This window comes from Corvus hawaiiensis, chromosome 13 (assembly GCF_020740725.1).
Source record: "Corvus hawaiiensis isolate bCorHaw1 chromosome 13, bCorHaw1.pri.cur, whole genome shotgun sequence".
NCBI lineage: Eukaryota > Metazoa > Chordata > Aves > Passeriformes > Corvidae > Corvus > Corvus hawaiiensis.
In genome coordinates, this window is record NC_063225.1 from 17104998 (window position 1) to 17131672 (window position 26675).

At 39.9% G+C, this 26675-nt stretch overlaps 1 protein-coding gene across 2 annotated transcripts in view; it reads left to right on the plus strand.

Moving 5' to 3' along the window:
* The first annotated feature begins 8503 nt into the window (after positions 1-8503).
* USP3 (ubiquitin specific peptidase 3) overlaps positions 8504-26675 on the plus strand; it is a 40732-nt gene continuing 22560 nt past the window's right edge. The window contains exons 1-3 of one of the 2 annotated variants that reach the window (XM_048317535.1): positions 8504-8694; positions 24306-24366; positions 26125-26256. In XM_048317535.1, the coding sequence (XP_048173492.1) occupies positions 8604-8694; positions 24306-24366; positions 26125-26256 (284 nt within the window). In that variant the 5' untranslated portion in view covers positions 8504-8603. Of the gene's footprint in view, positions 8695-13042; positions 13157-24305; positions 24367-26124; positions 26257-26675 lie in introns of those variants that run through there. The other variant, XM_048317536.1, reaches the window with a different exon arrangement.

Below are 26675 nucleotides of genomic sequence, written 5' to 3' on the forward strand. Positions count from 1 at the left end.
ACTGCACCAGCTTCATCAACACAAGATGGCCGGCTAGAGTCCAACCAGAAGTCCTTCCATTTCTCTTGGAGTCACTGAGGGATGTTATGTGCTCATTAACTCCTATTCAACTCTAGTTTTTCTGTTACAAAAAAACCCCAAATAATGAAGCCACATCTGCTTTTGACTGGGGGGAAAAAAAAAAAAAAGGAAGAAAGATAAACAAACCCAAAACTCACTTTACAGCTTTTTCCAAAATATCTTTAAATTGTCTAGAGTGACTCACTGACTCTGCTACACATCAAGAGACCTAAAGGTATACTTTAAAATAAAACTAGAGAGATGAATATTAATTCTGCTTCAGCCTCAGCTCCAAATGTATTTATGGCTTAGTGTTCTGGGTTGAGCCTGTTCTAAATCAACAAGAGAACCTATGCTTAAGAAACTACAGGATGATTAAAATAGCCATCTCCTTTTGTGGAGCTTCGTGCAGAAACTCAAGGCAAGCTGTGCTCCAAGCACTATTTTATTATCTTTGGAGACATAAAAAGCTTGCTTGGTTTGTCTGGCTGGCAGACACCTTGCCAGTCATATGTTACCTTTAAAAGCCAATGTGAAAGAAGTCAGTGTTGTAGTTTTCCAGAAATGTAAATCCTTAATAGTGACTGCAAAAGCCAGGGAGTTAGGAATGGGGAGAGAGAGAAATGGGGGCCAGTTTTTTGCATGAAGGCATGAAAAGGTTTTAAATTAAGTGTATTCTGCTTACATTTTAATAATATGTCCCCAAAAATCTTTCAAAATATTAATTGTCATTCAGGGATGCAGAGAGTCCACATCTGCTGGCCTGTGTTCCCTTTGGGAAGGCAGTGCACCAGTGGTGCAGCTGCTGGTTTGAAACCTCCCCACAAGGGGCTTTTCCAGGGGAAAACAGGGACATGGAGCTGTTGGAGTTGTCCCACCAGCTTGTTTGCTGCAGCAGTCTTGTGTCCAGAGCTGCAATTTGATAGATATATCATACACAGTGATAACCACATTATCATAGCAAACAGGGTCAAAGGGACCTGCATAGCCCAGTACTGTAGATTGAGAACATTCCTGAATAGCCTCTCCTATTACAGAACCAAGAACTGCTCCAACTGTTTGCCGACCGAGGTGAATGGGAATGACTTCTTCACTGACAGGCAATGCATGATGAGTTTTTCCAGATTATTTGCACAAATCTGTTCAGATGACATCAAGTCAGATTCATTCTTTAATTTCACTTTTCAGCCCTTAGTGATGCCTCTTCACAACCCCATACAACTTGTAGTCAGCTGAGTTAATATAACCTCAAACTACAATGTTTGTAGGTCTCTCTGAGAACAGGATGATTTGTAAACACTTTTAAGTAGCATGTCCCAACAACAGATACAAAAGATATGCAGTGTACATCCCTGCAGGAAGGAGTTTGCAGGTAGTCCTATGTTCCTTTTACGCAGATACCTTGCGATTTAATATTGCTAATGCTTGTGCAGCACCATCAACAGTATCTGCTCCTTTTCCCATGACAAGGTGATGGACAGTTCTCTCTGTAGGAACAGCTAGGGGTGACTCTGGGCATTGGCAAAAGAGCTGCCTGGAACAGCAGCCTGCTGGCAGCGTAAGTGCCAATGCCCCAGCCCCAGCCAGCCAGGCTGGTTCTCGCTATGGGTGTGTTCAGGCAGAAAGAGGGAGGTATGGCAGGATTGGGTATGGCAAAGTTTGGGGTCAGACGGATCAGCAGCCCAGTAACTTGGGGGTGTTTGGAGCTTGGCAAGACTTTCTAATACTTAGTTCTGCTCACAGGGCCTCCCGGCAGCTTCTTATTTCAGAACAAGCTGAACATCTTCCTCTCCCTTGAGATTTTGCCATCTCAAGTTTCAAGTTCCAGCTAGACCAGAAACATTTCAGAAGGCCTTGTTCAGTCCTTGAATTCACAGATGTTGAGTGAAGGGAGTGAGGAAAGGAAATCTGGACCAATGGTCTCCTATTTCACAATTCAGATTGCTACTCAACATTGTGAATAACTAGGCCTGAAGAGTAACATAATAACAAATAATGTAATCCTAGTGACATGGAAAGAAAATTCCTGCTTCCCTGGTAATGAGCTGATCTCCAAACAGGATAAAATGTGCCATTTTGCTACCACAAATATCGCTCAACTTAGTTATCAATGAAGTGTATATACTGTCTTTGTGTATAATGGCAAGTTTTTTCAGGGATACTTTGCTTTGGAGTCAAAACACTTCAGAACCAAAAATGCTGAGACGCTGGCACCTTTTGTGTTAGCATTCACAGTTCTTTGTGGACAGTAAAGTAGAACCAAGATATGTGTGCAGTACAGTACAAAATTCCTTGTACAAAACTGGAAGCAAGCACATGCAGCAGAGTCAGGTGGGATGCCTTTGTAGCTTACAGCAAACGAAGCAGAAATAGCTTGTACAGTGTTTTGACTGTCAACAATCTTGTTTAATGTAGCAGGAAAAGTGGTATCATTTGTGTAGAGTTACAGTTCACAGATACATATGATACTTTTACTGTAGCAATATTCTACAGATATAACTAATATATACATTTAGATATTATAACAGGTTAGAGGTGAAAAAAATCATTTTAGATCACCCAGTTTATCTTGGGACTTTCCATTTGTAAGTCTTTGAGATGGGAGTATAGAATTTAATTTAAATATTTATTTTACAATAGTTTCCTTACATGTTCTTTTCACTAGCAAGTAGATTTTGCATTCTGATTCCTAAGTTTTATCTGAAATAGTATAATTCTATAACATTTCATTATCTTCCTAATCCTCACGGATTATTACCAGAGTAATATTTCTTACATTTTTTGTGTCTGGATTATTGTCTTTTGATTTGTTAACTAATCATAGTGGTGAAATTGAAAACCTGAATGTCATTTAAACATGCAGTACTTGCAGCTTAGGAACAGCTATGGGTTTGCTCCTTGTGACACAAGAAATAATACTAGTGAGTTTTAGGTTCTGGAGTTACTCGAGTGCTTTTGAACAGTTTTCCTTTCCTTGATCAAATGGATAAGCTGGTCCCAACTATGATATTTTCCAGGCAAATAGGTACTACTAGGCTTTCTTTCAACAGGATGCTTGGAAGTTCTTTTCTGTGCTCTGATACAGTATGTAAGCTGAGCTGCCTATTATTTCTTTTAAATATACCTATAGTTCCCTCATTTGCCAAAAAATTAGTGAGTAAACCTTGTTCAGTTGCGATGAAGAGAAATTAGTTATCCAGGCTCTAAAATGTTCTATTCTGATGGGATGAAATGAAGTCTGCTGATCTTTAAAGCAGCTTAAGCTGAAGTACAGACTCATTCTTTTCAAGACTGCATTTGGAAATATATAATATAAAGTTTACGTAACAAATACAGTAAAAGCTAAATGCCAGTGACATGAATTAATACTGCTTGATGTCACCCTGATCCACCTGCATTATTGAACAGGCTCTGGAGGACACTAAACAATTGATGAAGCTGGTGTTGAAAGCTGCCAGACATATGAGAACTTTAAGGCATTTGTTTAAAACATGAATTAAAAATAACTCTTTGTCTGTATGAATAACACCTTATGAAAACCATTCAGTTTATTTGTACCATTTGTTTGTCTCATCTTCATTGGTTTGTTCAAAAAAACCCATCACAGAGATTACTCACGTTCACCTTTATTTATCCCCTTACATTGTATCCAAGCTGGGATAGTGCAGAACAGGTGAAGTTTGGGGCAGAATTAAAGCTCCTGGAATCCTTGGAAAAGTGATGTAAAATTATTATAGGCTCTTAGAAATTAAAGAAATCAGATCTCAGATACATATTTGAATTATACTTTAAAAAATAAACACATTCTTCTGTTCTGATGGAATCTGAATCAGCCCAATGCCATTTGTACTGCCAAAGCCAACCTTATTTCCCAGAGGAAGCAACTCATTAAGAAATGAGGGACGCCTCCATATAACTGGAGAGAGCCATAAATCCTGTGGCAGTAGATATCCCGGGAATTTCTTGCAGTGCCGGTGTAAGCAGAAAGAGTGCAGAACTCGTCCTTCGGCCCCCCGGATCCTTTGCTCCATGCCTTGTGTCACACCGCCCCCTCAAGGGGTGTGCTCGGCAGTGTCCTGGGCGTGCTGGGAAGGAGTCCTGCCCATTTACACGCTTTAATCCCATGCTCCAAATTCTGTCACGGATGCTTGCTCTGGGCATTTGCCTACTTTTAAATTCTTTGTCCTTCATCTTAGAGATCTTGTCCTTTAGAGAAAATCTTGAACCCTGTAAAGGGATGTGCTTGTGTTCTTATGATCAAACACTGAAAAATTGCTTGAGCTTTATTTTCAGAGCTGTTATACAGGAAATGGAAATAGATTTGTTAATGAGACAACGTGCCAGCAGAAATGTGTTTGTGGTATTTAATGTGCTCTAGTGTAGTTTCATACACAGCTGCCTGCAGCTAAGCTTCTGTCCACTGCAGATGGCATAGAACTCACAGAACTGCTTGGCCAACCCTCAGTAGAGGTTTTGTTAAGCTGAGGCCTTGTGTTAGAAATTACCTATATTCTGATGCTTTCTATTGATATTTTGCCTGCCAGCATCTGCCTCAGAGTTGCATCTGCACCGAGTAAAGAATTCGCTTCCTTGTGGTGGGCTTCTGTGGTCTCCATCACTATTGCCATCATACCTGAATGTTTCAGTTTTCCTTTGGGAAATTAGAGGTGAAAGCCCACTATATCAAGTTGTTACTAGGTCTGGATTGGCATGTAGTGTGTTCAGAGTGTTCACTGCAAGAGGCTGTGTGGACCTTAGTTGCCACTTGGTGCTCAGAGCAAAAGGCTTGCTAATACTCATTTCAGCTGAGTGCCAATCTCCATTCTGAATAAGAAGAAACATGCCATGGGAGATGGTATTATTTCTATCTTTATGTATTTAATCTAGAAGTGGAGGATGGATGTGTATCCACAGAGATAGGAAAAGTCCAATGTGTGTGCCTTGAACAGAGCTGGCCTCTTTTCACAGCTGTAGCTGAGAAGGACATTAGTCTTCAAACAAGCAAACAGGTCTACTTTGTAAAGAAATTGGCTGAAATAGTTCGCCAGGTGACATGCAAGAATCGTCTGGCAAAGACTGAATTATAGTTTTTCAGGTCAGCATTCATTCCACTTCTACAGCATCATCCCTTCTTCATTCCATGCTCTCCAATTTCTACAGCAAATGTGGAAATCAGCTAAGGCAACAGTCTGCTTCACTTGATCCACTGAGTGATGTTCATCTGGTGATTTTGAAGGAAGCCATCATCACAAGGAAAATTGCTGCTACTCTATCATTAGACCATATCATAATACATACTCATGGCAAGCAATGTTTTCAATGTTTTCAAATATTTAACACCACCAATTTTATTTCTGAGGAATACAGCAGAACAAAAGAACTCTCCAGGCAAACTTCCCCACTCCCACTGTAAATTCTTAGTATATATGCAAGATACCAATTCAGGACCAAATTCTAAGCTCACATGCTCTCAGGTGGAACCTATAGCATAGATGGATGACTACATATATCCCAGAAGGGGATTCTATGTGAAGTATCTCTCTTGTAGTAGAGATGATGATGTGCTATATTAGAAATTTCTAATACACAGTGCTAAATCACAAGCTCCTGTTCTGCACTGATTGCACCCATTATGAGCATGTGCCTGTAGGATTTATATTAGCTATCATCTAAATTATTCTGATCTGAGGAAGGATGGGACCAAGAGGTGAGACTCTGGTTCCAAATCAAGTCATTTGTACTGAAGAAATCTTACTCACGAAGCAAACCAAAAAGGAAAATTATACCCAGAGCTTCTACTCCAGTTTTGCTCTGCATTCAACATGTACACCTCACTGCAAGCCACTTAAAACTACCCTTGTTGTAAGCAAAGCTTTTGAGATCTGAGTGCTGGGAGTTGCATTAGTGATCAATTATTTTTCAGTAGGCCAAGAGGCTGCATTACAAACATGCTTATACTGGTCCTTATGCATCCTCACATATGTGATAACTGCTATGCATCCTGACTCCCTAACAGATAAAATCATCCTTACTTAAGTATTTATCTTGGCAGCTAGAGATAAAAAAATTTAAAGGCTACCACATTTGCTGTGGGCATGGCAACTAAAACAAAGAAATGAGCACATTTTTGCACAGAATTACACTGTTCAAAGAGTCAATGAATGGCTGTCAACCCACAAATGAAAAAATTGAGAAAACTCCATTATTATCTTGCAAAGAAACAAGGCATAAAGTCAGTAATAACAGTGCTAAAGTGAAAGTAGACAACCAAAAACATATAAACATGTTTATTTTACCGTATTTAATCTTGTTGATATATTGTTTCCTTACTTCTGAAAGACTTAAATATACCGCTAACATAATCCACACAGGTAAGAACTGGCTGTTTCGGTTAAATTCTGGTTTATACTGCTTGGAGAAGGCCAAGTAACGCTGGTACAAGGGGAAAATGAGAAAAGCAGATCTAGTTGAGGTTTCTTACTCATTGTGTGTGTGTAAGGATGGGTGGGGCACAACACGAGGATTAAATGTATGCATTGGTGAGAAAAGACAGCAACTGCAGTCAAACTGCTGCCTTAATTCAATGTATTGTCTTCATTATACATTGTGGCAGAGGGTGGAGAGTAAACAAAAGGATCCTTTGGCTAATGTAAAGCATGCTAGCATGACCACCCTTTTTAGAAGCTCCTTGAATTAGTACAAGTAATTCCTAGATGTGTATCAAGGTTTGTATGTTGTATGAAACATATTTAAATATTATTTTCCCAGTTAATTTTTTCTCTATTTGTACAATGCTTTTTAGAAAATTATATAAATATATGGTTTCTGTACAACCTGTAAAATATATGTTGGAAATGTTACTTACCTAATAGATCAAATATGACAAGCTTGAAGGATGAGGGTTATGTGAGGAAGATCTATGGTTTTGTGTCAAGGTAACATTTGCAGCCATTTAATTCACAGTTTGGTATCTACGACCTAATGCTGCTTGTAGCTACACAGTTAGAAATGCAAACTAATTCCATGGAGTGTAGTCAAAGTAGTTTCTGATGCTGTGAAGAATTGGATCTTTCATGCTCTGATTTTTTTCCCCCTTGTGTAAACAGGGTGAAAAAGAACAAAGGGTAAAGAATGGCATTCTGCCAAGGAGATTAGTGACCACCAAGACATCTTTGATATGAATATTTAAAGTATCTCATCTGAAAATCCATACAGAACTGTCAATTTCTAAAATATTCTTCCATGAAATAGTGCAGTGCCACATAAAATACATTGAGAGAGATGCTTACCATGTCTACTCAAAGGTCACACAACAGGCAAAACCAGTGGCAAAATTGTGTTTCTCACATTAGTTAATGTAAGAGAAAAGGTCTAAAACTCCTAATAATATTCAAGAGTTGTCACAGCCTTAGACTAAAAAAGTCCCCACTTTTATGCTGGTGGACTTTATTTGCTCTATTTGAAAAGGAACTACATTTTGGTTTTGCAAATTGCTGAGTTATAAAACTGTTATTCTGCATTGTCTGGTAAAGCTGTAACACAACATCTGTACTTTTATTACCACTTAAAGGTTACAGCCATAGAGTAGGAAATTCAGTAACAAGCTAAATTTGAGGCCAGGTAACTCTTTAAAAAAAAATCTGGCACATACCTCAGACCGTGCACCTTACAGAACAGAACATTGGATGACAGGCTAGACATGAGCTGGCAATCAGTGCATGCAGCCCAGAAAGCCAAACGTGTCCTGGGCTGCATCCAGATTCCTGTGGGCAGCAGGAGAGCGGGGATTCCACCCCACCTGCAGAGCTGCCTCAGCCCTGGGGCCCAAGACAGGAAGGATGTGGAGCTGCTGGTGTGAGTCCAGACGAGGCCACCAAGTTGATCAGATGGGTGGAGCAGCTCTGCTGCGAGGAAAGGCTGAGAGAATTGGCATTGTTCAGCCTGGAAATGACAAGCTTCAGGGTGACCTAATTGTGGCCTTTCAGTACCTAAGGTGAACTTACAGGAAAGATGGGGCACGACTATATGGCAGAGTATGAAGTGATGGAGGACAAGGGGGGACGGGTTCAGATTGAAAGAGAGCAGGTTTAGATTAGCTATTAGGATATTCTTCCCTGTGAGGGTGGTGAAGCACTGGCACAGGTTGCCCAGAGAAGCTGTGGATACCCCATCCCTGGAAGTGTTCAAGGGCAGGTTGGATGGGGCCCGGAGCAACCTGGTCTAGTGGAAGGTGTTCCTGCCTATGGCAGGCGTTGAAAGCGGATGATCTTCAAGGTCCTTCCAACCCAAGCCACTCCACGAACGCCGGCGCTCGCCTCTCTGCAGGCCAGCCGGGCCACTGGCCCCTGGGGCGGGCGGTTGTCCGCAAAGCCCGGCGGGTGGGGAGCGACGCGGACGGGAGGGAGGGAGGGCGGCTGCCCGCAAAGCCCGGCCCGGCCTCGCGCGGAGCGGAGCGGGAGGCCGGCCTTAAGATGGCTGTTGTGCGCGGGGCGCCGCTGCTGTAGCGCCGCGAGGAGCCGCCCGCCCGCCCCGCCGCGCCCGCCATGGAGTGCCCGCACCTCGGCTCCAGCGTCTGCATCGCGCCCGACTCGGCCAAGTTCCCGCAGGGCTCGCCCTCCTCCTGGTGCTGCAGCGGTGAGTGCGGCCTGCGCTGCGCGGCCCTCCCGGCCCGCGGTAGCCCGGCCGTTCCTTTGTCCTCTCTGCCCGACGGCGGGAGGGCGCCCCGCGGGCGGGGGAGGGCCCGGCGGCGCGCGGGAGGGCGGCTGCCACGGTCCCCACCCGCCGAGGCCGCCCCGCGGGACCCTCTGAGGGGGGCTGCGCCTTCCAGCCGCCGCTGTCCCCGCGGGGGAGCCGCGTGTTGAGGTAGGAGTGGGGGCTGCCCTCCCACCCCCGGCCCTGCGCCGGGCTCCCAGCGCAGCGCTGTCCGGCCCGGGGCAGGCAGCGGACTTTGTCCCGGCGGGGCCCGCGCCCCCCGCCCCGCCGCCGCGGAGCTCTGCGGGGCCGCGCTCCTTTTGTCTGCCGGAGGAGCTGCGTGCTCGGCTCTGCCCCGGGACCGTGGCTGAAGGGAGACGAGCCGCTGGCAGCTGCAGGGTCAGTGTGTTCTTTAAATCTGCCTGAGATTACTTTCCTTTTTTTTTTTTTTTTAAAAATATACGTTTTTGGAAGGACTTTGGAGAGTGTAGTTTTAATAAGACTGTTGCGGTGGAACGCGTCGCTTGGGACCCCCGTTCAAGCCAAGGAGCATCTCAGTGAAGGTGGTCTGTGGGGGTTTGGGGGTCACGCTCACCTACCTGTGAGTCGGTAGGATTGTAGAGGTCGTCTTTTTTTAGTACTTTGCTCTTTGATTTAATAATGCAGATATCCTGTCGTCACTACTGTACCTCGCATGATCTTGTTTGTTCAGGGGCTTTCCCTTTAAACGTGCCGTGCGCCAGGTGTTACAAATTTAGCTTTCTGCACAGATAACCCGCGATGTTTGCTGTCGTTGTTTGTTTGCTGTAGTTGTGTTTAGTTGTGCCCCGTGCGAAAGCAGACACAACCACCTCGGTTTAGAGTGGGAAGTAGGCCCCGCTTAGAGGAGCAGCGGGACTTGTGCCGGTGGGCGCTGGAGAAGAAGCCTCCTTTGGGAATGACCGACCGGGGAGCACTGAAGGGCTAAATGTATTTTAAGGTGTTCCTTTTTTTTTAAAGGGAAGATGGTTGTCCTTTGTCTCGCAGTGTCAGTGCCTTCGTGTGGGAAGGCTGCTGCTTACTTAACTTCTTCCCTGATTGCAGTTTCCGGGAGCCAAGGTGTGGTAGCATTGCTGCTTCCTTTGGCAAAACCAGTTATTTTTCTCTGTAATGCTTTTGATTTAGAGGGTGTACACTTTACAGTGGAGTCATGCAGGGAAATGATTAGGAGGAAAGGAGAAGTACAGGAAAAATTGTTGTCCCTAATGGTTTTTTACAAAAAAAAAAAAAATTATTGTCAAGGAGTTTAACTTTGAAAGTCCATCTGTTATCTTCAGAATATCAAGGGTAAGCAAAGTTGTCAAGAAGAAGTGTATGGCAGTAGGGAACCAACCTTCAGAGAACTTAAAAAAGATAAAAGTACCAAAACTAAAAATACATGCTAAGGTATTAATATAACTTCCTAGCTTAAAATAATAGCCAGTTTACAGCTACCATGTTATGCATTCTGCTTCTCAACAAAGAAGTTCAGCAGTTAGAACAAGTTTTTCTTTGTTGTTCAGAGGAGTTTCTCCCAAACCAGCACTTACAGAGAGAGCCAGTTGCTGGGCAATCACCTGATTTATTTTACAGCACTGAGGCAGGAGGAAGGTGTAAGGGCTCTTCAGGCACTGAATAATGATGGCACCATATCTAGGGGAGTTTTTTGTTTGTAATGCTTTTTAAGAAAAAAAAGGTAAGTCACACAGTACTCGCATAGATAACTGTTGAAATCTTAACAAGTGGCTAGAGAAAAAAACTCAGTAGATTGAATTTAAAACAGTCCAGTGAACAAACAGCAGGCTTTTGTTAATTTAAAGCAAATGAAATTGTGGGGTTTTTTTTAAATTAATGGTGCATTTCTACTAGTATAGTAAAGCTGTAGTGCCTCAGTTCTCACTTCCAGCTGGTAATAACGTGATTATTGTTACATTAACTCTGTAATAGTATGTAGAGTACTGTCATCTTTTTGTTTGTACTCACTTTAGTAACGTCACTTTTTTTAAAGATAGGTAATACGGGTTTATGTCAAGTCACAGTAAATACTGTGTCTTATTTGCTGGGTTTGATGTAACTTTGTAATATAAAATTAAACAGAAAATGCTGCGTGTAAATTAATACCTTGTTAAAATTTAATGCATTTCCTATTAATTTTGATGCTGTTTTCTAAGGTTGTATGGTTTTAGTTTGGTTTGTTGGTGGTGGTGTCCCAGTTGTAGAAAAATATTTGGAAGGCAGTTTTCTGCATTCTGTAATTACAGGGCATCTCTCATCAAGTACGTTGTCTTAAACTAACTCAGAACTTGCCTGTCCTGTTCCTAGTTGCTGCTGACCTTTCCAGAAAAAGGTAGTGATCCAGGAAACTTTCTGGCAGCCACCTGATGTGCCAGTGATAGCAAAACGTTGCAGAATAGGTTGGAGAGTTGAATTTTAGTTCAGACTATCAGTGGCTATTTTTATCATTATCTGGTATTCTAGAGATTTGTGGGGCTGCAGTTGCCATGCTGAGTTAAGTACCTTTTCCTTGTCTGTCCGAAAAAACTCCTGGTTGCAACAATAACTTCACAAGGTAATAATGGAGGCACTTTTGAGTATTGTTAATTGATCTTGAATATTGTGTCATTGTGTAATGGAGGAGTGTTGCATTTGGTGCTGGTGTTTGGAAGCCAGGTTTACTGAAGGTACGAGTTGGTTAGAGGAGCATGTGCATCAGCCTGAGCTGCTCCTTTTGCCCAAATGTTTCAAGTTTCCCTTGAAAGCTTCCTGCCGGAGTTGTTTTGGAGGTCTTGTGATGAGGGAAGATACTTAAAAAAGCACTGAGAGGAAGCATTGACAACAAGGGTGTGATCCAAATATGAGTGGTTTTGTTTTCAGGTAAAAAGTAATGCTGTATGTTCATTTTTCAGTGTCTAGATCTTCTGTTACGTTACTGTTGAGTAGTTTGGGGGTCAGAGAGTTTAAGGCCCCCCATTTAGAAAATGGTGTGCTTTCCCCTGAGTATTTAACCAGTTAGGCCTGCTCTGTATAATCAGCAGTGCAGAAAGCAGCATGTATTTGCTTTGAGGAGCTTCAAGATTATCAAAATAGAGCACAGAATGATTTTTTTGCAGATCTATAGGCAGTTCGTTGTTGTAATGGGGCATTTAGGAGGAGAAATATATGCAAAGTAGAAATGGTATAGAAACGGAAAATGGCTTGTCATTTCACTGTCATGTGAAATTATGTGTGCAGATATCTGCTAATTCCAACAGGATTGCAGTCTTTCCATGCACTTTAATTTCTGAAGCTTCTGCTGAAGTTGGAAGCAGAGTAGCTGGAGGCATTGGCAGGACTGTGTCACAGACTGAAGCTGTTGAATTTGTATGATGTGCCACACCTTCAGCACTGTTGTGCAAATCATGTAATTATGAAAAGTACTCTGGAATAGCTCAGATGTGGTATTTCTTAACAACTTTTCATAGACTCATCAAACCACAGGGAGCCCTGCCTCATCTAAGTGAGATTGCAATCTTCTAAGCACACCTGTGGAAGTCTGGAGAGGTTTTCCAACTTTTTTTTCTGTGTGGTTGAGGATTCATTAATTGTTCTCACTGGGCTCATTGGTTGTTCAGTATAGAATTTGATGTTCTGTCTTTAGAAGAATAACTGCAGAGTGATAGGATTTTGTCTGCTGAGATAGAGATTCTGTGATTTTTGTTTTTTTTAAAGGGGAATTGCATTTGTGAAGGATGCTTAAAACTTACTTTTCAGATCACTGTCAGTTGAATAGTTCTTTTTTCCCCGTTAAAAAGCATGATTTTGTTAGGTATTGGAGAGCAGTTCTGGCTGTAGACTGGTATTTCCTGCAAAAGCTGAATATATGTGCCTGGCATTTGCATTCTGATTTCTGTTGTATAAGAGTTGTAATTGCACCAGTGGTCAGAAACATACGTTGTGGGATTTAGAAATGACACTGGGAATATGAAAGACAGGAGAGCCAGCATTGGAAGCTGTTTGAGGCCTAGTGAACAGTGATTATGGTGGAAATCCACATGCTGAGTTAATGACTTTTTTTGTGTGTGTTTAAGTTACTAAAATATTTGGTAAATTCAGTTTGTTCAGAATAACCCCACATATCCCTGAATGCTTATTTAGATTTGAGACCAAATGTTTTAGGCTGAGTAGACCTTTCAAGAACATGACTGCACTGGGTCAGGCTGCTTGTGATGGTTTTTTTTGTTAGCTGCTTCCCTGCCTGCCCCCCCCCCCATCAGGTTTTGTTTTCTCAGTTAAATTAGTCGCACTGTTCTGCTTTCACTGGGGTAGGTAATGGTGTTCTGCCACGCTGTGATTTTTGGCTTTGGACTGTTGCAGTCAGTGCAAACACAAGTACAGTGTAAAAGTGCAGGTACAGACTTTAACCCTCTTGGCTTTCCTTTTCATCCGAGCTGCTTCTTAGTGTTGCTTCTTCATTTCCGTAAGTATTTGTGTCTCTGTCTGCTTTTCCAGTTTTATTACTAGAGGTCCTGATTTCTTCTGTCTTTTTGTGATTACTGTGATATAGGAGGAGGGAAAACTTGCTGAAACTGGAGAGGGGGTAGGTAGGGACCTTATTCCTAAGAAAACTTCAGTTCTCTGCGTGTAAACTCAGGGTAAGATCATGGACGGTGTGTGGACCTAGTGGTCTGTATTGTGTGTGTGAGGATTATTTGTCACCCTACATCTGGAAAATTAAATTGGCCTGGAAATTGCCAGATTTATTCTGAAATTTAAAGGACAAAATAAGTATATATATATATTTTAAAAATTACCCCTTTTTATTCAGTCACTTTAAGTCCAGAGTTGGGTAGTCTTTCACCTTTTTATTTCTCTGGGTCACTGCTATGCAGGAATGCTTGTTAGTAACTCTTTATAGGTTGCTATATCTCCTTAAATTCATTCCCTGGCTGTTGTTTTAAGTTAGCTTGTTAGATTTGGTTTTTTTTTTTAGACACAGTCTTGTTTTCCTTAAAATTGTTTTGGTGTTGGCTTTTTTTTTTCCCCGTTTGAATTGGTTACTGATGTGTGAGCTGACCATGGGTCAGCAGTTATCTTGGCCTGTGAGATAGAGCACAGTGCTTTGGAACTAGTTAGAAGATGCACATTTATTGGGATAGGATAAAAGTCTTAATTTTGGTCTCATAAATTAGATGTAAATTTCCTTTTAATTTAAAAAAAAGGTGAGTCTTTGTTTTCAGATACTTAGTATCTTTTAAAAGTAAACTTAAATTGGTGGTGATTAATATTTTCTAGATTTTCTTTTCAAAGTTTTGTTTATACTCTACTGAACAAAACCATAATCCATCACAAAATTTGAACATTAGCTGGGGGAAGAGATGCTTCAGAGGAAAGAAGTAGACATTTAATATGTTGCCTTTGAGAAACTAGATCTAATCTTCATGATGATTTTGAAGATAAACTTTGAAGGACAAATTTTACTACTGACTGTTCTAAAGTGTCCAGTGTTTTGAAATGACTCTTTGAAATGTAGCAAGTAAGGAGACAGTATAGTCTGAGGCATTGTGGAGGCAGGATGAGACACTCATGTGTGCATGGCAGACTCTTGATTTACCACAGATTAGGGCAAATCTCATTACAGCTGGTTTCAATGTAAGCAGGATGATTTTCACCTGCCTTTCCCAAACTCTGCAGGGTATGCAGGTGTTAAACAGTATCAGTGCATTATACTTTGTTTGTCTTATCGTGTCAAGGTGTTGAGGCTGACAGACTTGTTAATTTTTTTTTTTTGTCATGTGTGTGTCTGAGGTTGACAGAGTGAAAGTTTCAGACCCAGTGTCTGGAATGAAATTAAGCTTTGAGCTATTTCTCATTTGATCAGTACCACTCACTTCATTTAGTAACCTGCTCATGCTTTGCTTTCTGTTTTACCAAACATTCCTTACCTAGGTAAAAAGTGATTAAAGGCCACTAATTAAAATATTCCATGAAGGGTAGAAAGTGCAATTTAATAAAAAATTTGGCTCTGAAAACTAGTTAAGGCTGTTCTGATTTATACTCCAGTATTGTTGGAGGAAACGTTTTATTGTAGAGTGAATTGGAATTGCTTTATGGTGCCCTTGTTATGGGAGTAGTGTAAGATTTTGTCCTTAAAAATTCTTTTCCTTGATTATAAGAGGATATGTTAAATGGTACTTGACATAATGACTACACTTGCCATTTAGCAGTCTTATCTGGTATGTCAAAGCAATCCTCTGGTGTTACCCCCTTTGGAATACCTTGCATAATTTTGGATCTTGTAAACCTAGTTTGAGATTTCTGTGGAAGATTTAATTACCCGTGTGAATCTAATCCCAATACCCCCAGGCAGCCTGGCAGAACAAGGTGGTGGTTCTGGAAGTTGGCCTGCCCCCAGTACTGCAAGCAGACAGCTTTTTGTAAAGCAAGGTATTACTCTCGGATTTGGGGATGGGGGTTGAAGGTCCCTATCAATATCAAACAGGGAAATACTGATTTTTGGAGGTACTTGGTAGGTGGGAATATGCGCATCTGCTTGTCTGTGTCAAAACAGGTGCATTTTCTCAAAACAGCCTTGATCCTTTTAAATTTTTTGGGTTTTTACCCTTCAGTTCATGTTTTGATTTGGTAATGTTTTCATCCACCAAGCATTTCTTTCTCTTTTTTTTTTTTTTTTTTGTCACATGGATGGTTTAATGTGTCTTTTGCTGATATTGGGGAAGTAGGAATGCAACAGTGGCAACTACAAACAAACAGATTATTCACTAGATTATATAAAGAAAGCAAGAAGACTTCTTTCTGTCTTTCCCCTCTTTTCCCTCCTATTCCCAGCTTGAATATTTTGACCTGCTCTTGATTGCTAACTTGTCAAAACGACATTACACTGTTGGCTTTGCTGTGTTTTTTCTGGCTGCTGTCTGAAAATGAGCGTTTATGTGTCTTGTTCTAACAAAGATTGACTAACTTTTTTTTTTTTTTTGTGGATGCTACTGCTATACTGAGGAATAATAGCTGTTTTTCTGTGAAGGCTAAAATACTCAAATTTAAAGTATATGTATTTAAATTTGTATGCTAATGAGTTATCAAAGTAGCCAAACAACTAAAAAATGTTTTTGGAGTGTAAAGGAGAAATAGAGGCAGTAATTTTTAACAAAATGCTTTTGGCTGTGCTTGTTCATTAAGATCAGACTGTCTCTAATGTTTTACTTTTTCCTTTTTTTTTTAAAAATAATAATGCATACTTTTCACTTTGTTTTCAGGTAGGATGTGCTTTTTCTGGTATATGCAGGAAGATCAACTGCTGACACATCTACATTGTCCTAAAGTTTGACTGGACATGTAGAAAAATTAAATTATCAGAAGAAATCGCAGTAGTGTAGCCTGGGAGCTGAATGTCTGTGTGACTGGCAGTGCTGATTCTTTCTGTCTCTCCCTCCCTTACCCAGAGCAGCAGGGCAGCGAGCTCGGGGTGTGTCTGGATTGCTGCTGTGAGTGACCTGACTTTGGTTTGGCACCTCCTCCCCCCAGTTTGTTCAGCCACTTCCTGGGGAACTGTTTACACTGGTTAGAAGAAGTTTTCCTGACCTCCCTGTCTGCTTTTCTATCACTGCACTAAGAATACAGGCAAATAAAAACGCCTGCATTTTTGTAACATTCCCTGTTTCTCAGTGTGGAATTCTGATTGCATAATCCGAATGCCAGACTGAAGCCGCTGTGGTCGAGTGTAGGGGAGGGGAATTCCATGCAGATGAAGCTGGTCACGTTGTTCTCTGATATTCTTCAGCGTTAAGAATGTGTTGGGCACTTCAGTGACCTACTTATTCTGTGAAAAGTTGTTCACCTACCCGTGTTTTATGTTCTCACTCAGTTGTTGTTCAGTATATCTAAACTATCTGTGGTTTTCCACTGTAAATGGGAATGGTTCACTGTAACCATCTGTGAAATTTCCTCTGTGAGACTGAGCAATGCTTTTATTTGGCACAAGGAGGAGGAAACTACATGTACCGGTGTGCACGAGCACAAATAGTAGTTCACAAACTATCACTAAATGACTTGTCTCCTCACTAGAAACTCAATCTTTCTGATTTTGGCTGAAAGATAAAGACAGAGGAAATAACTTGGGGTTTTTTCCATACCTGTAAGTGAGGGTTGTTTGTTTCTTTCTTTGAATGTTCTTTGGAGTCTTACTTGAATGTGATTTGAGTCAGGATAAGACCTGATACTGTTGAGACTTTTCTTCATTGGGAAAGAAGGGTTTAACATTTTTGTATGTTTAGTAATGCTTACCAGGAGACTTGCTTCCTGGTGAATTCTCTTGCTTTTGATACAAATGTAATGGAAATTTCATCTTTTATTAACTTTTCCTTTAGTTATGTGTGTGTTAGCTCATTTTAAAACAAAGCATTTAAAGTAGTATAATTGCAAACCTTATCCCCTTCTGTCTGGTTTCATTTTGACTAGAATGCTGTTTTTCTAAAATAGGCAGTAAAGATGTCTAACAAATTAAACTTACGTAAAATATTGTTAAATAGAATATGTTTTCGTAATGATTAAGAGTTTAGAACAAATTCAGTGCACTTATGAACATCTTTTAATGGGACTGAGGGAAGGATAGAAAGAAAAACTTTGTGAAATAAGGTTTGGAAACAAATGGGAGTAGTCTTTAAAACCTAGACAGTAAAACTAGCTGCCTTATAACTGTAGAACGTCTCTAGTTTTCAAAGCCTGTAATGTTCCTTTTCCCTGCATTCTTTGTTTAGAATGGGGCTTTTGTCTGCTCAGAGGTTAAAAAAATACTCTTGTAACATTTACTTCTTTTTTCAGTCACCTGACTTTCATTAGTTAACTCATCTAGAATTGACTGGCCTTCTTAAAATGTGGGGCAGTTGCTTTTCCCAAATGCATATACACTTTAAACATTCCCCACCCAAACAAAAAAAACCCCAGTCAACAATCATACACATTTAACTCTGTCTTTATGTTCTAAGAACCTATTCCTAGATCATAAGATAGTGGTAGCATTCTTTCTGCACTTCTGGGTATGTTAAGGCCCGCCCTGTCTTTTCAGTACTTTTGATTCCTCCTGAATGTAAACATACATTAGGGTCAGATAATGATAAAGCTTGTGTGTTCACTTGAAGGAACTGCCTTTTTAAATACACAAATGAATGTCAGAAGCTGGGAACCTGATTAGTTGTGTTGGTGTACGTGTACTTAGTACTAAGTAACTTACATTGCCTGTTAGGGGTTTTTTCATGCTGCTGGTAAAAATACTGATGTGCCTTGGGGCTTTGTTTCTGGCAATAAAGTGGTTTTTTCAATGCCAGAGTGTCTTGATTCTGCACATATCCACGTGCCCTACAATCTTGACTGATGTTCTGTGATGAGGAAGACTTGTGATTTTTGCCTTGAAATGATGTTTATTGTATATGCTGGTTTATGGGCCAGAAGGAAAGAGTGCACATGGCTCTCTAATGTTGTGATTTGGTCAGTTCATCTTGGTGGAAAATGCTTGGTTCCAGTCTTAATTTTAACAACTGAGTGTTTCACGTGGTGGATTTTGAATGTAGAGTGCATGGATATTCCTTGCTGTGGAGCCTGCAGCCTAGGTGAAAGCTGTAACTGCTAAGCTGGGTGAAATGTTCACTCTCTCTCTTGCTTTGTCTCACTCTTCCCTTGAAGTACTTACTCATGGGAAGGAATTGTCAGTCTTCCCTCAGCATTTAGGAGTTGTCTGTAAAGAAGGCCTTTCAAGGGTAGGAGATACTTGCATTAAACTTGAGATGTTCACATCTTGAATGCATGGGGATTTTGTGGAGAAAACTCCTCCGCTGATTTATTCAGTCTTTGAAGAGACTTGTGCCTGCATCCAGAGGGAGTTCCAGAGCTGTAAATTCCAGCAGTGGGCAGAACCTTTTTGCAGCTCTAGCATGTAAGCCCAGAGAAGGGACCACATCCAACATCTTTGTCCCCTTGATGTTTCTCATAGGTTAATAACTTGAGTAATTCCCTACTTAGAATACCAGCTTTCATGGATGACTTAGACACCTGGTACCCGTTGTATATTGCATATGGGAAGTTTTATGTGTTTAATTTTGAGCTGTTTTGGCGAATCACCTCACAAGTTTTGTGTAGAGTGATGGGTTTGGGGATATCTTACCCTTGGCTGCAGTTAAAATGATTTGAAGGACTTGGGTGTATGGGCTAGTAGGCTCCGTTCTGATCTATGCTGATAAACTTAAAATTCTTTTGGTAAATTATTCAATCTCTTGTTTTCATCTCTAAAATGGAAATGGGCTTTCTGAGAAATGCTATGAATTCTGTGACTGAAAATCTTTGCATTTGAAATGCTATTACTATAGGGGTTTGTATAAATCCGATTAAATACTTGTGCAGAATTTTGTATTCTCACCGGGATTTTTGCTTGCAAATTTCTCTCACCTTTACTTCCAGATTTTTGGAAAAGGTAGCTTTCAGTCTGATTCCTTAGGCCTGATGTGTCACAGCAGAAGGATTGTGTTTTGCAAAGAAGGGGTTTCTCATTTTGGTGTGTGGGTTGTTGCTGCTTTTTTCTTCACATGTTGCTAATGGAGACTGCCCAGCTCTTTTTTGCTTCAATTGTCAGGTTCTTTAAGGGGTAAAATGGAAGTCTGCCTACTAAATCATAATTAAACAGGACACTGAGGGATTTTTAAGGCAAAATCAAGTGAAAGGTATGAGAAAGGAAAAGTAGTCCATTTCTTGTAACAGTATTCTTGTGGATTTTTTTGATAGGCACACGTGTGTTACATGTTGTATGTGCAACATGCTGTACTTAAGTAGCATATTGTATGCCTTTGTCAGCAAGTGCACGTGTTTGTGGGATGATTTTCTCAGCACAGTATCAGTGTACCACTGACACCACAAGTATGTAAGTACTGTTCCTTCTTCCTGAGTGGAGCAACAGTGGTGGTTTTTTGTTTTTTTTTTTTTTTTTTTTTTACAGTTTAGCTTGTTTCAGTGTAGCTGAAACTATGTGAACATAATGTTCACATATCTACTGTGTGAACGTAAAGTGAACTGACCAGAGGTCAGTTAGTCTGGAGATGTTTCTGTGCAGGTCACTGTGCTGTTGAAGTGTATAATTGGGCCAGTAACGTGGGAGTGCTGCTATAGCTCCTTTTGAGAGCAGAGCCCAGGATGTCTGGTAAAGGCTGTGGGGACTGTTTGAAACAGTTTAGTGACCCTAATCTTGTTTCTATTCAATGTGCTTTTAACAGAAGGACCAAAGTATTGCTCTTAATGTGCTGATATTTTGTGACCTTTTCTTTAGTGGTGCAATGAAGGGCTATTTTAAACCCTGGCTGTAAGCACAGTTCTGTAGCAGCTCTGGCCCGGGGTCACTCGCGCTGTGGCTGTGCTGCTGCCACGTCTCTGGTGGACACTGCATCTTGCAGGTTTCTGAACTTGGCTGCTTTACAAAAACTGCTTCCTGTTTGTCTCTTCCTCTTCCTGCTGCTTTTTTCTATTGCCAGTTTCTCAGCTATGCAGTGTGCTGTTTAAACAAACCCATTAATTTCACAGGTTGGTTGTACACTTTTACGTGTCTGTAACTTTCCTTCAGTGGCAGTCTGCATCTTTGCTGTGTAAGAAATGCAGTGTTTGCCAGGAGCATTCACGCTTCGCAAGAGTGCACTTGGAGTCGGTTTTCAACAAGAAAAAAATAAGCATGAGAAGTACATATTTGCATGATCGTGGGGTAGGATGGGGTGGGGGACCCTGTGGTGAGAACACCAAACTGATTAACCATATCTTGCTCATTCTACTTGGCATAACTCAGTGAACCTTACCCAGTTGACTTACAAAAAGTGGAAGCTGCATGGATGTCTCTGAGTGTTCCCAAAGTTATGTATGACTCTTTGCTCTCCTGGGGATAGATTGGTACTCCTCTTCATTTAGAGAGGGCTTTGTAAACTGAGTAACAAATCAGTATTCAAGTTTTACTTAGAGAAATCATTCTGTAAAAGAATTCTTCCTATTATATGATGAAAAATTGTGTTTCTGAGCTTCTGAATAAGATGATTTTGATGTAAAGTGGCAAATGGCAATGCCTCAGATGAGATTGTGGCATTGCAGCTTTTCTTTTGACACTTAAGTATTGTCTTTGCCTGACCACTTGAATTTAATTTAAAAATACAGCAAATTGAGGCAGTTGGTAACTGTTTCAGTAGCCAAACTTTTGTTCAAGCTGAGAAAGCGGCCAGTGTTCCTTGGTCTATATACCACTAAATAAGGCAGATAATTTTTTTTATGTGGTTACAATGTTTGAACATAATTTTAATCCAAAGTGAGGGATGCTAATGTAATGCACCCCTCTCTTTTTTAAGTAGTGCTAAAACAAAAGCAAGCCAAACCCCCAAATCCCAATTGGAAAACTGGTTATGGAAGGAATACATCTGTAGCTATACAAATGGGTTTGAAAGTCTTTCCTCATGATTTAGTGTAACTGTCTGACCTGAAAGTCCAGAACACCCAAGTCTGTTTTAAGGGTCAACTTCCAGGGCTGTGTAATGTTCTTCTGAATTGAGAAGGATTTGCTATGGATCTCTCCCTCTCACTTCTGGTCTGCTTTGAAGCTTACTGCATTCATGTCAGTACCCCATTTGAAAGGAATAATGTGCAGTATCTTTACATATGAAGCCAAACTGTCTACCTCTAATTTAGATTATAGGTAGTTCTGGACAGTGATTTGTGATTTTGCTGTGCATTCCATGGTGCCTGTCTTGATAGAGTCCTGATTAATGCCTGAAACTTCCAGTGTAATTAAATTTATTAAGTAGCAAGATGGTGACTGCTTCAGGATCTGTACTGAGGAATACCTGGAGAGCCAGGCTTTCATGCAGCTATTTACTGAGCTAGCCTCAGAGAAATACAAAATGAAGTCTTCAGCAATGTGTTAAAAAATCAATTGTGTAATTCTCTGAGAACAGAGCAATTTAATTTAACAGAGGTCACAGATTTAATACTGGATTCTGTGTTTAATCTTAGTGGGAGACACTTCCATGTGGTATGAGTTCTTTGTGGGTGGAGATGTTTGTGCAGAAGATAAACTACACATTTCTGATGTGATGCAATTGGACCAAAGTTCTTCCTAAAAGTTAAAGTAAACAAATGAGCCATCTTTTCCTATTCCCTGATATGAAAGATGGAAAGTTTTAGTGTATGTGATTTTTTTGGCATTGTGCAGAAGTTGGACTTGTTTGCTGACTTTGTGCAGAACATTTAAACCTGCAGAATGAGCACTACTTTGGTATAATTTAACACTTGACAAACAAGCAGTACAGGTATTTAAAGTACCTTAATGTGAAATTGTAATTGTCTGGTAGGAGTGGAAAGTAGGAGTAACAGTTTCCATCATAATGCTTTGACCTACTGGTTGAGAACCAGTTCCATGCATAGATGATAACATAGTGAAAGCAAACATGTGATTTCAAAGTGGGAGATTTCTGTTAGGATTTTAATGCTAGGAAGACCTTTTAATGTTCCTGGCATGGAAAGCGTAGAGTAGTGCTTTGTTCACGCAGCATTTGAACACAGATTAAGTGCATGAATGGTTTTGGCTTCTTTTTCTTTCCTTCTGGTTCATATTTTACATTGCAGTTTGTGAAATTCAAGCAAATAAAATTGTATCAGGGTAGACCAATGGTTCCTTTAGCCCATTTTTAATTGATAATGGCTGTTTAAGATTTTTCCTTTCTCTTCTGTTTGCCAGTGTTAAATTTTGGGTTTCTTAGTAACATTTTGGTCAAATTAGACAAACTTCTTCCATGTTCCTGACTTGAAATGTAAACCAAAACAGCTCTACCTGGCTGCTTTCTATCTATTGCAAGATGACCATCACAGCTGTGGGAATAAACAGCTTTAGAAATAGAAAAATTGAGTTTTGGAGAACCAATGCCGGAAAACTGAGACATATGAAAAAATGTGTTTCTCAAGTAAAGCAGCTGAAGGAACCAGTTCTGGAGTCTTGACTGGAGAGTTTAAAGTACTTACCTCAAAAAATACTTCTGGAGGATGTGCCTTTTTTCCCCCCACATAGTACGGTAACATTCTCATTTTAAACATGCCTTGGATTTAGCTTTTGAGTTGACATACAGCAGCTATTTGTAATAATAAATTCAGATTCAAAACCCAGTTGTTTAAAAAGCAGTGTACTCTTTATTTTTTCCATCTGATTTAAATCAAAAAGGTAAAATCTGGTAGTGGAAAAATATATTAGCTCTTCTAAATGGCTAAGCTTGTTGGTTCTCTGCTGTTTCAAAATTGACCCCTTCCTTTTTAATGAACATTTAATTTGATAAAGAAACTACTTTTCTTAGCTTGATGTTCTCCAATAGTCTTTGATCTTAACAGTTTGCTATGTACCATGGTTCATAGCTTGGTGAACTGTGTTTTGAGTTTTGCTACAAGTCCTGAATTAGCCTGCTCAGATTGATCCTACCCTGGAGCAGCTTCTGTGTTGCTTCAGTTCTTGTTTTAAGATGTGACTCTGGAAGGGGAAGGCTGTTCTCATGCTTTCCCACAATAAATAACAATTTAAGTAATTTACATGTACAACCAGTGTCAGTCCTATTCTCTTTGTCTTTCTACCCCCTGGCCTCACAGGCCTTCATGTTCCCAATCTCTTCTCTTTCCTCTGTGACTCTCTTGACTGGCTGCTCCAAGCAGCAGAAATTTATGTTGTGTAAAAAAATTATCTGTTATCATACCCTTTTGTATTTTGGGAATAATCAAAGTAGTATTTTATTTTTGTTTTCTGATCTTGTAGCCATGCACTTAGTGTTTTATTTTAATTTTCTCATCATCTTAGTTGGGTATTTCAAAGTGTAATACTATTTTTGTAAATTTTGTGGTAATGGATAGTTAACAATTTTATTTCTCAAATCTTAAGTGCTGTATTTCATAGCATCCCTCTTTCAGTGACATGCTGCTGGGTTAGAATTAGAGTTGGAATATCCCATTTCTATGGCTCTACCCTGGGAATGGTGTTTCATCTTTTTTTAGTATTTGCCATTGGTTTTGTTTAAGCCCTTTAGCTTTAAACATCCATGTTTTAAATTTTCTAGACTTAACATCTGACAGCCAAAAACTTAGATAACATCTTCTGATGTCTTGAGTAAATTGTGAAGCACAGCACTGGTGTTACGTTGAGGGTGAAGTCATTATGGATAAATTCTTTATCAGCACTGCAGAGTAGGAATACACGTTGTATAAATGGTGTGTATTATCATGCATTGCACAGTAATTTATTCTCTGTGCTTCTTATCAGATTGCCAGGCTTTCTTGCAATACCTTCTTTAAAATGGTTTCTTGTAGAACAAGTTTTATGAAACAGAAGTGCTATAGCTTTTTATCCTGTGTTCACTGGACTGTCTTATTAAAAGCCAAAAGAAAAAATCAGAAGGTTTACCAGTGTTTTTGTCCTTCTGTTTTTTTTGTATTGTATTTTAAAATCAAGTAGACTTCATTCATTTGACCTTTTTTTTTTTTTAAATCTTTTATAGTGTGCCGGTCAAACAAAAGTCCCTGGGTCTGTCTGACGTGTTCGAGTGTCCATTGTGGAAGGTGGGTACAATGTTAGTGTGCAAATCTTTTAATCAGACTTTTATCTTTCTCCTTTATTGCTTGACTCTCAGTTCATTCAAAATTTCCCTGAAATAAGCCTTTTATTATCTCATTTAACATTGTATGTTTATGCTTAACGTGGTTCTTTGCTACCTTATGAGAGTCCAGAGATTATACTCAAGATATGGGGGTTTTATTTTGTTGGGTTTTTCAAGTAAAGTGGACAGTAAATGTGACTGCTCAGTTCAAAAAGTGTCTGGAGAACTGGTAATTTATTGTAAAGTTGCATTCTGTGGAAGATGTTTCTTTTGTGTTAAGATAAACCCAAGTAAAAATTGTTGGAAAGCCACAGGTTGGCACATCTTATTTTGAGAGAAACAGCAACTATTCATCTGAGACTGCAAATAGCTTAAATGTACTGCAGTGTAGTTTTGGACCTAAAGTTATTACCATAGCATGTAAGAACTAGCTGCCATCAGAATTCCTTCAGGCTACACCTGCTTGATGTCTGTATTAGTTGAAGTACTCCAAATACATCATAGATGAATGATACAGTCAATGCTGTTATTTATATGTCAGGATAATTGTAGAAAATGTGCTGCTACATAAAAGTTTGAGATGCACATACTAATGGGCTGCAGTTACTGTGGACATTTAGACAGTGTCTGAGATGCAAACATGTTTTCATCTGTTGGGTAACATATGCGTTGGTGTGCTGTTATTCTGGGAAAGCATCATTAAACTTAGTGACTTCATCTTTTTAAGTGGATTGAATAAACTCAAGGTTTTGTTTGTTTGATCTGGGTAGCAGTAAGTGCCACAGTTTTAATAATGTATCTTAGAATTTTTGACACCAACCGTTTTTTCCCCTCTATTTATTTATTTAATAAATCTATACTTGGTGAGACCTAAGAGAGCGGGAAATACTTCATGGTATGAAATAAATAATTGGAATATTTTAATTGTTGCTAATCTTAAAAAAAATATTATTACTGTCCACAAATGGCCCTTCTTACATGCAGTTGGTAGACACTGAGTCAGTTATTCATGCAGTTTGTTTTGTCTTTCCAAACTGCTCCCATCCTTAGAATGGAAAATAATTGAATGAGAAGATTTAATATACCTTGGGGCTCTTGCATTTTATAAGGACACTTTTTTTTAAATTAAAGGTGCTTAATTTCCTGTATCTCAGACTTTGGGCATGAAAATGCTCATTGTGTCAGCAAAAGAGCTGCAGGATTTTAGATTTCTTATTCCCTTATGTAACCACAAGCTCCAGAGCCCTTCAAGTTCATGAACAGGATGACTGTAACATTAAATCATGCTGCAAAATTGGAAAGCTGAAAATGGGGATGCTTTCAGATGGGGGTCAGCACTCTCTTAAAGGGATCCCAAACACAAGTGCTGGGGGGAAAAAAGGTGGAGCATTAAGAAGAGTATATGGGAAAGCAGTACGGACTTCCTGCACTTACAGGTATGGATAAAGGGAGTTTAGGATTTTCTCAGTTGTGGAAGTGCATTAGACTGTTAAGAGCACACATCCTGGGATTTGGTACAAGGAGATGGAGGGGCTAATTTGGACCACATGAGAGAGTAAAGGGGGAAAATGTTGGAAAATTTAACCAGTGTTTTCACACAAGTGAATTGTCTTTTTTAATGCCTGTGTAAATATTGGATGCCTTTTTTATTCCTATTTTTTAAATGAATGCTAATTAGCTGTTTAGAAGTATAAACTTATTTCTTTTTCATTTATTTTAGATATGTGAATGGCCATGCAAAAAAGCATTACGAAGATGCACAGATTCCTATGACCAATCATAAGAAAACAGAAAAACAGGAGAAAGTTCAGCATACTGTGTGTATGGATTGCAGTAGTTACAGTACATACTGGTAAGGGTTTAAACACTGTAATTTGACAACTTTTTATATTCTAGCAGGTGAAAACATCAGACTCTTGTGCAACAGTATATTACACACATTTTTGAACATTTCATCTTTTGATTTCCAGACCTGTATTTTTAGAACACTCTGCTTTTGCATGTGCATTGTAGCACTGGCTGTGGCTAAACTCTTACACGTCAACTGACTTAAACAGAAGAAACTTTTCTAAATAAGTGCTGTGGGGTTTGGAGTTGCTTCTGTTTGCTTTGGGGTATGTGGAGACCCAAACCTCTTAATTGCAAAAGCTGTTTGGTTGTAGTTACTCCTTCCATCAAGCTGGTGGAAGCCTTTCACATATACTTTATTTGTCAGGATTCAGAAAGTAAAGTATTACACTATAGTTCCTGCCCAAGAGATCTGAACTCGAG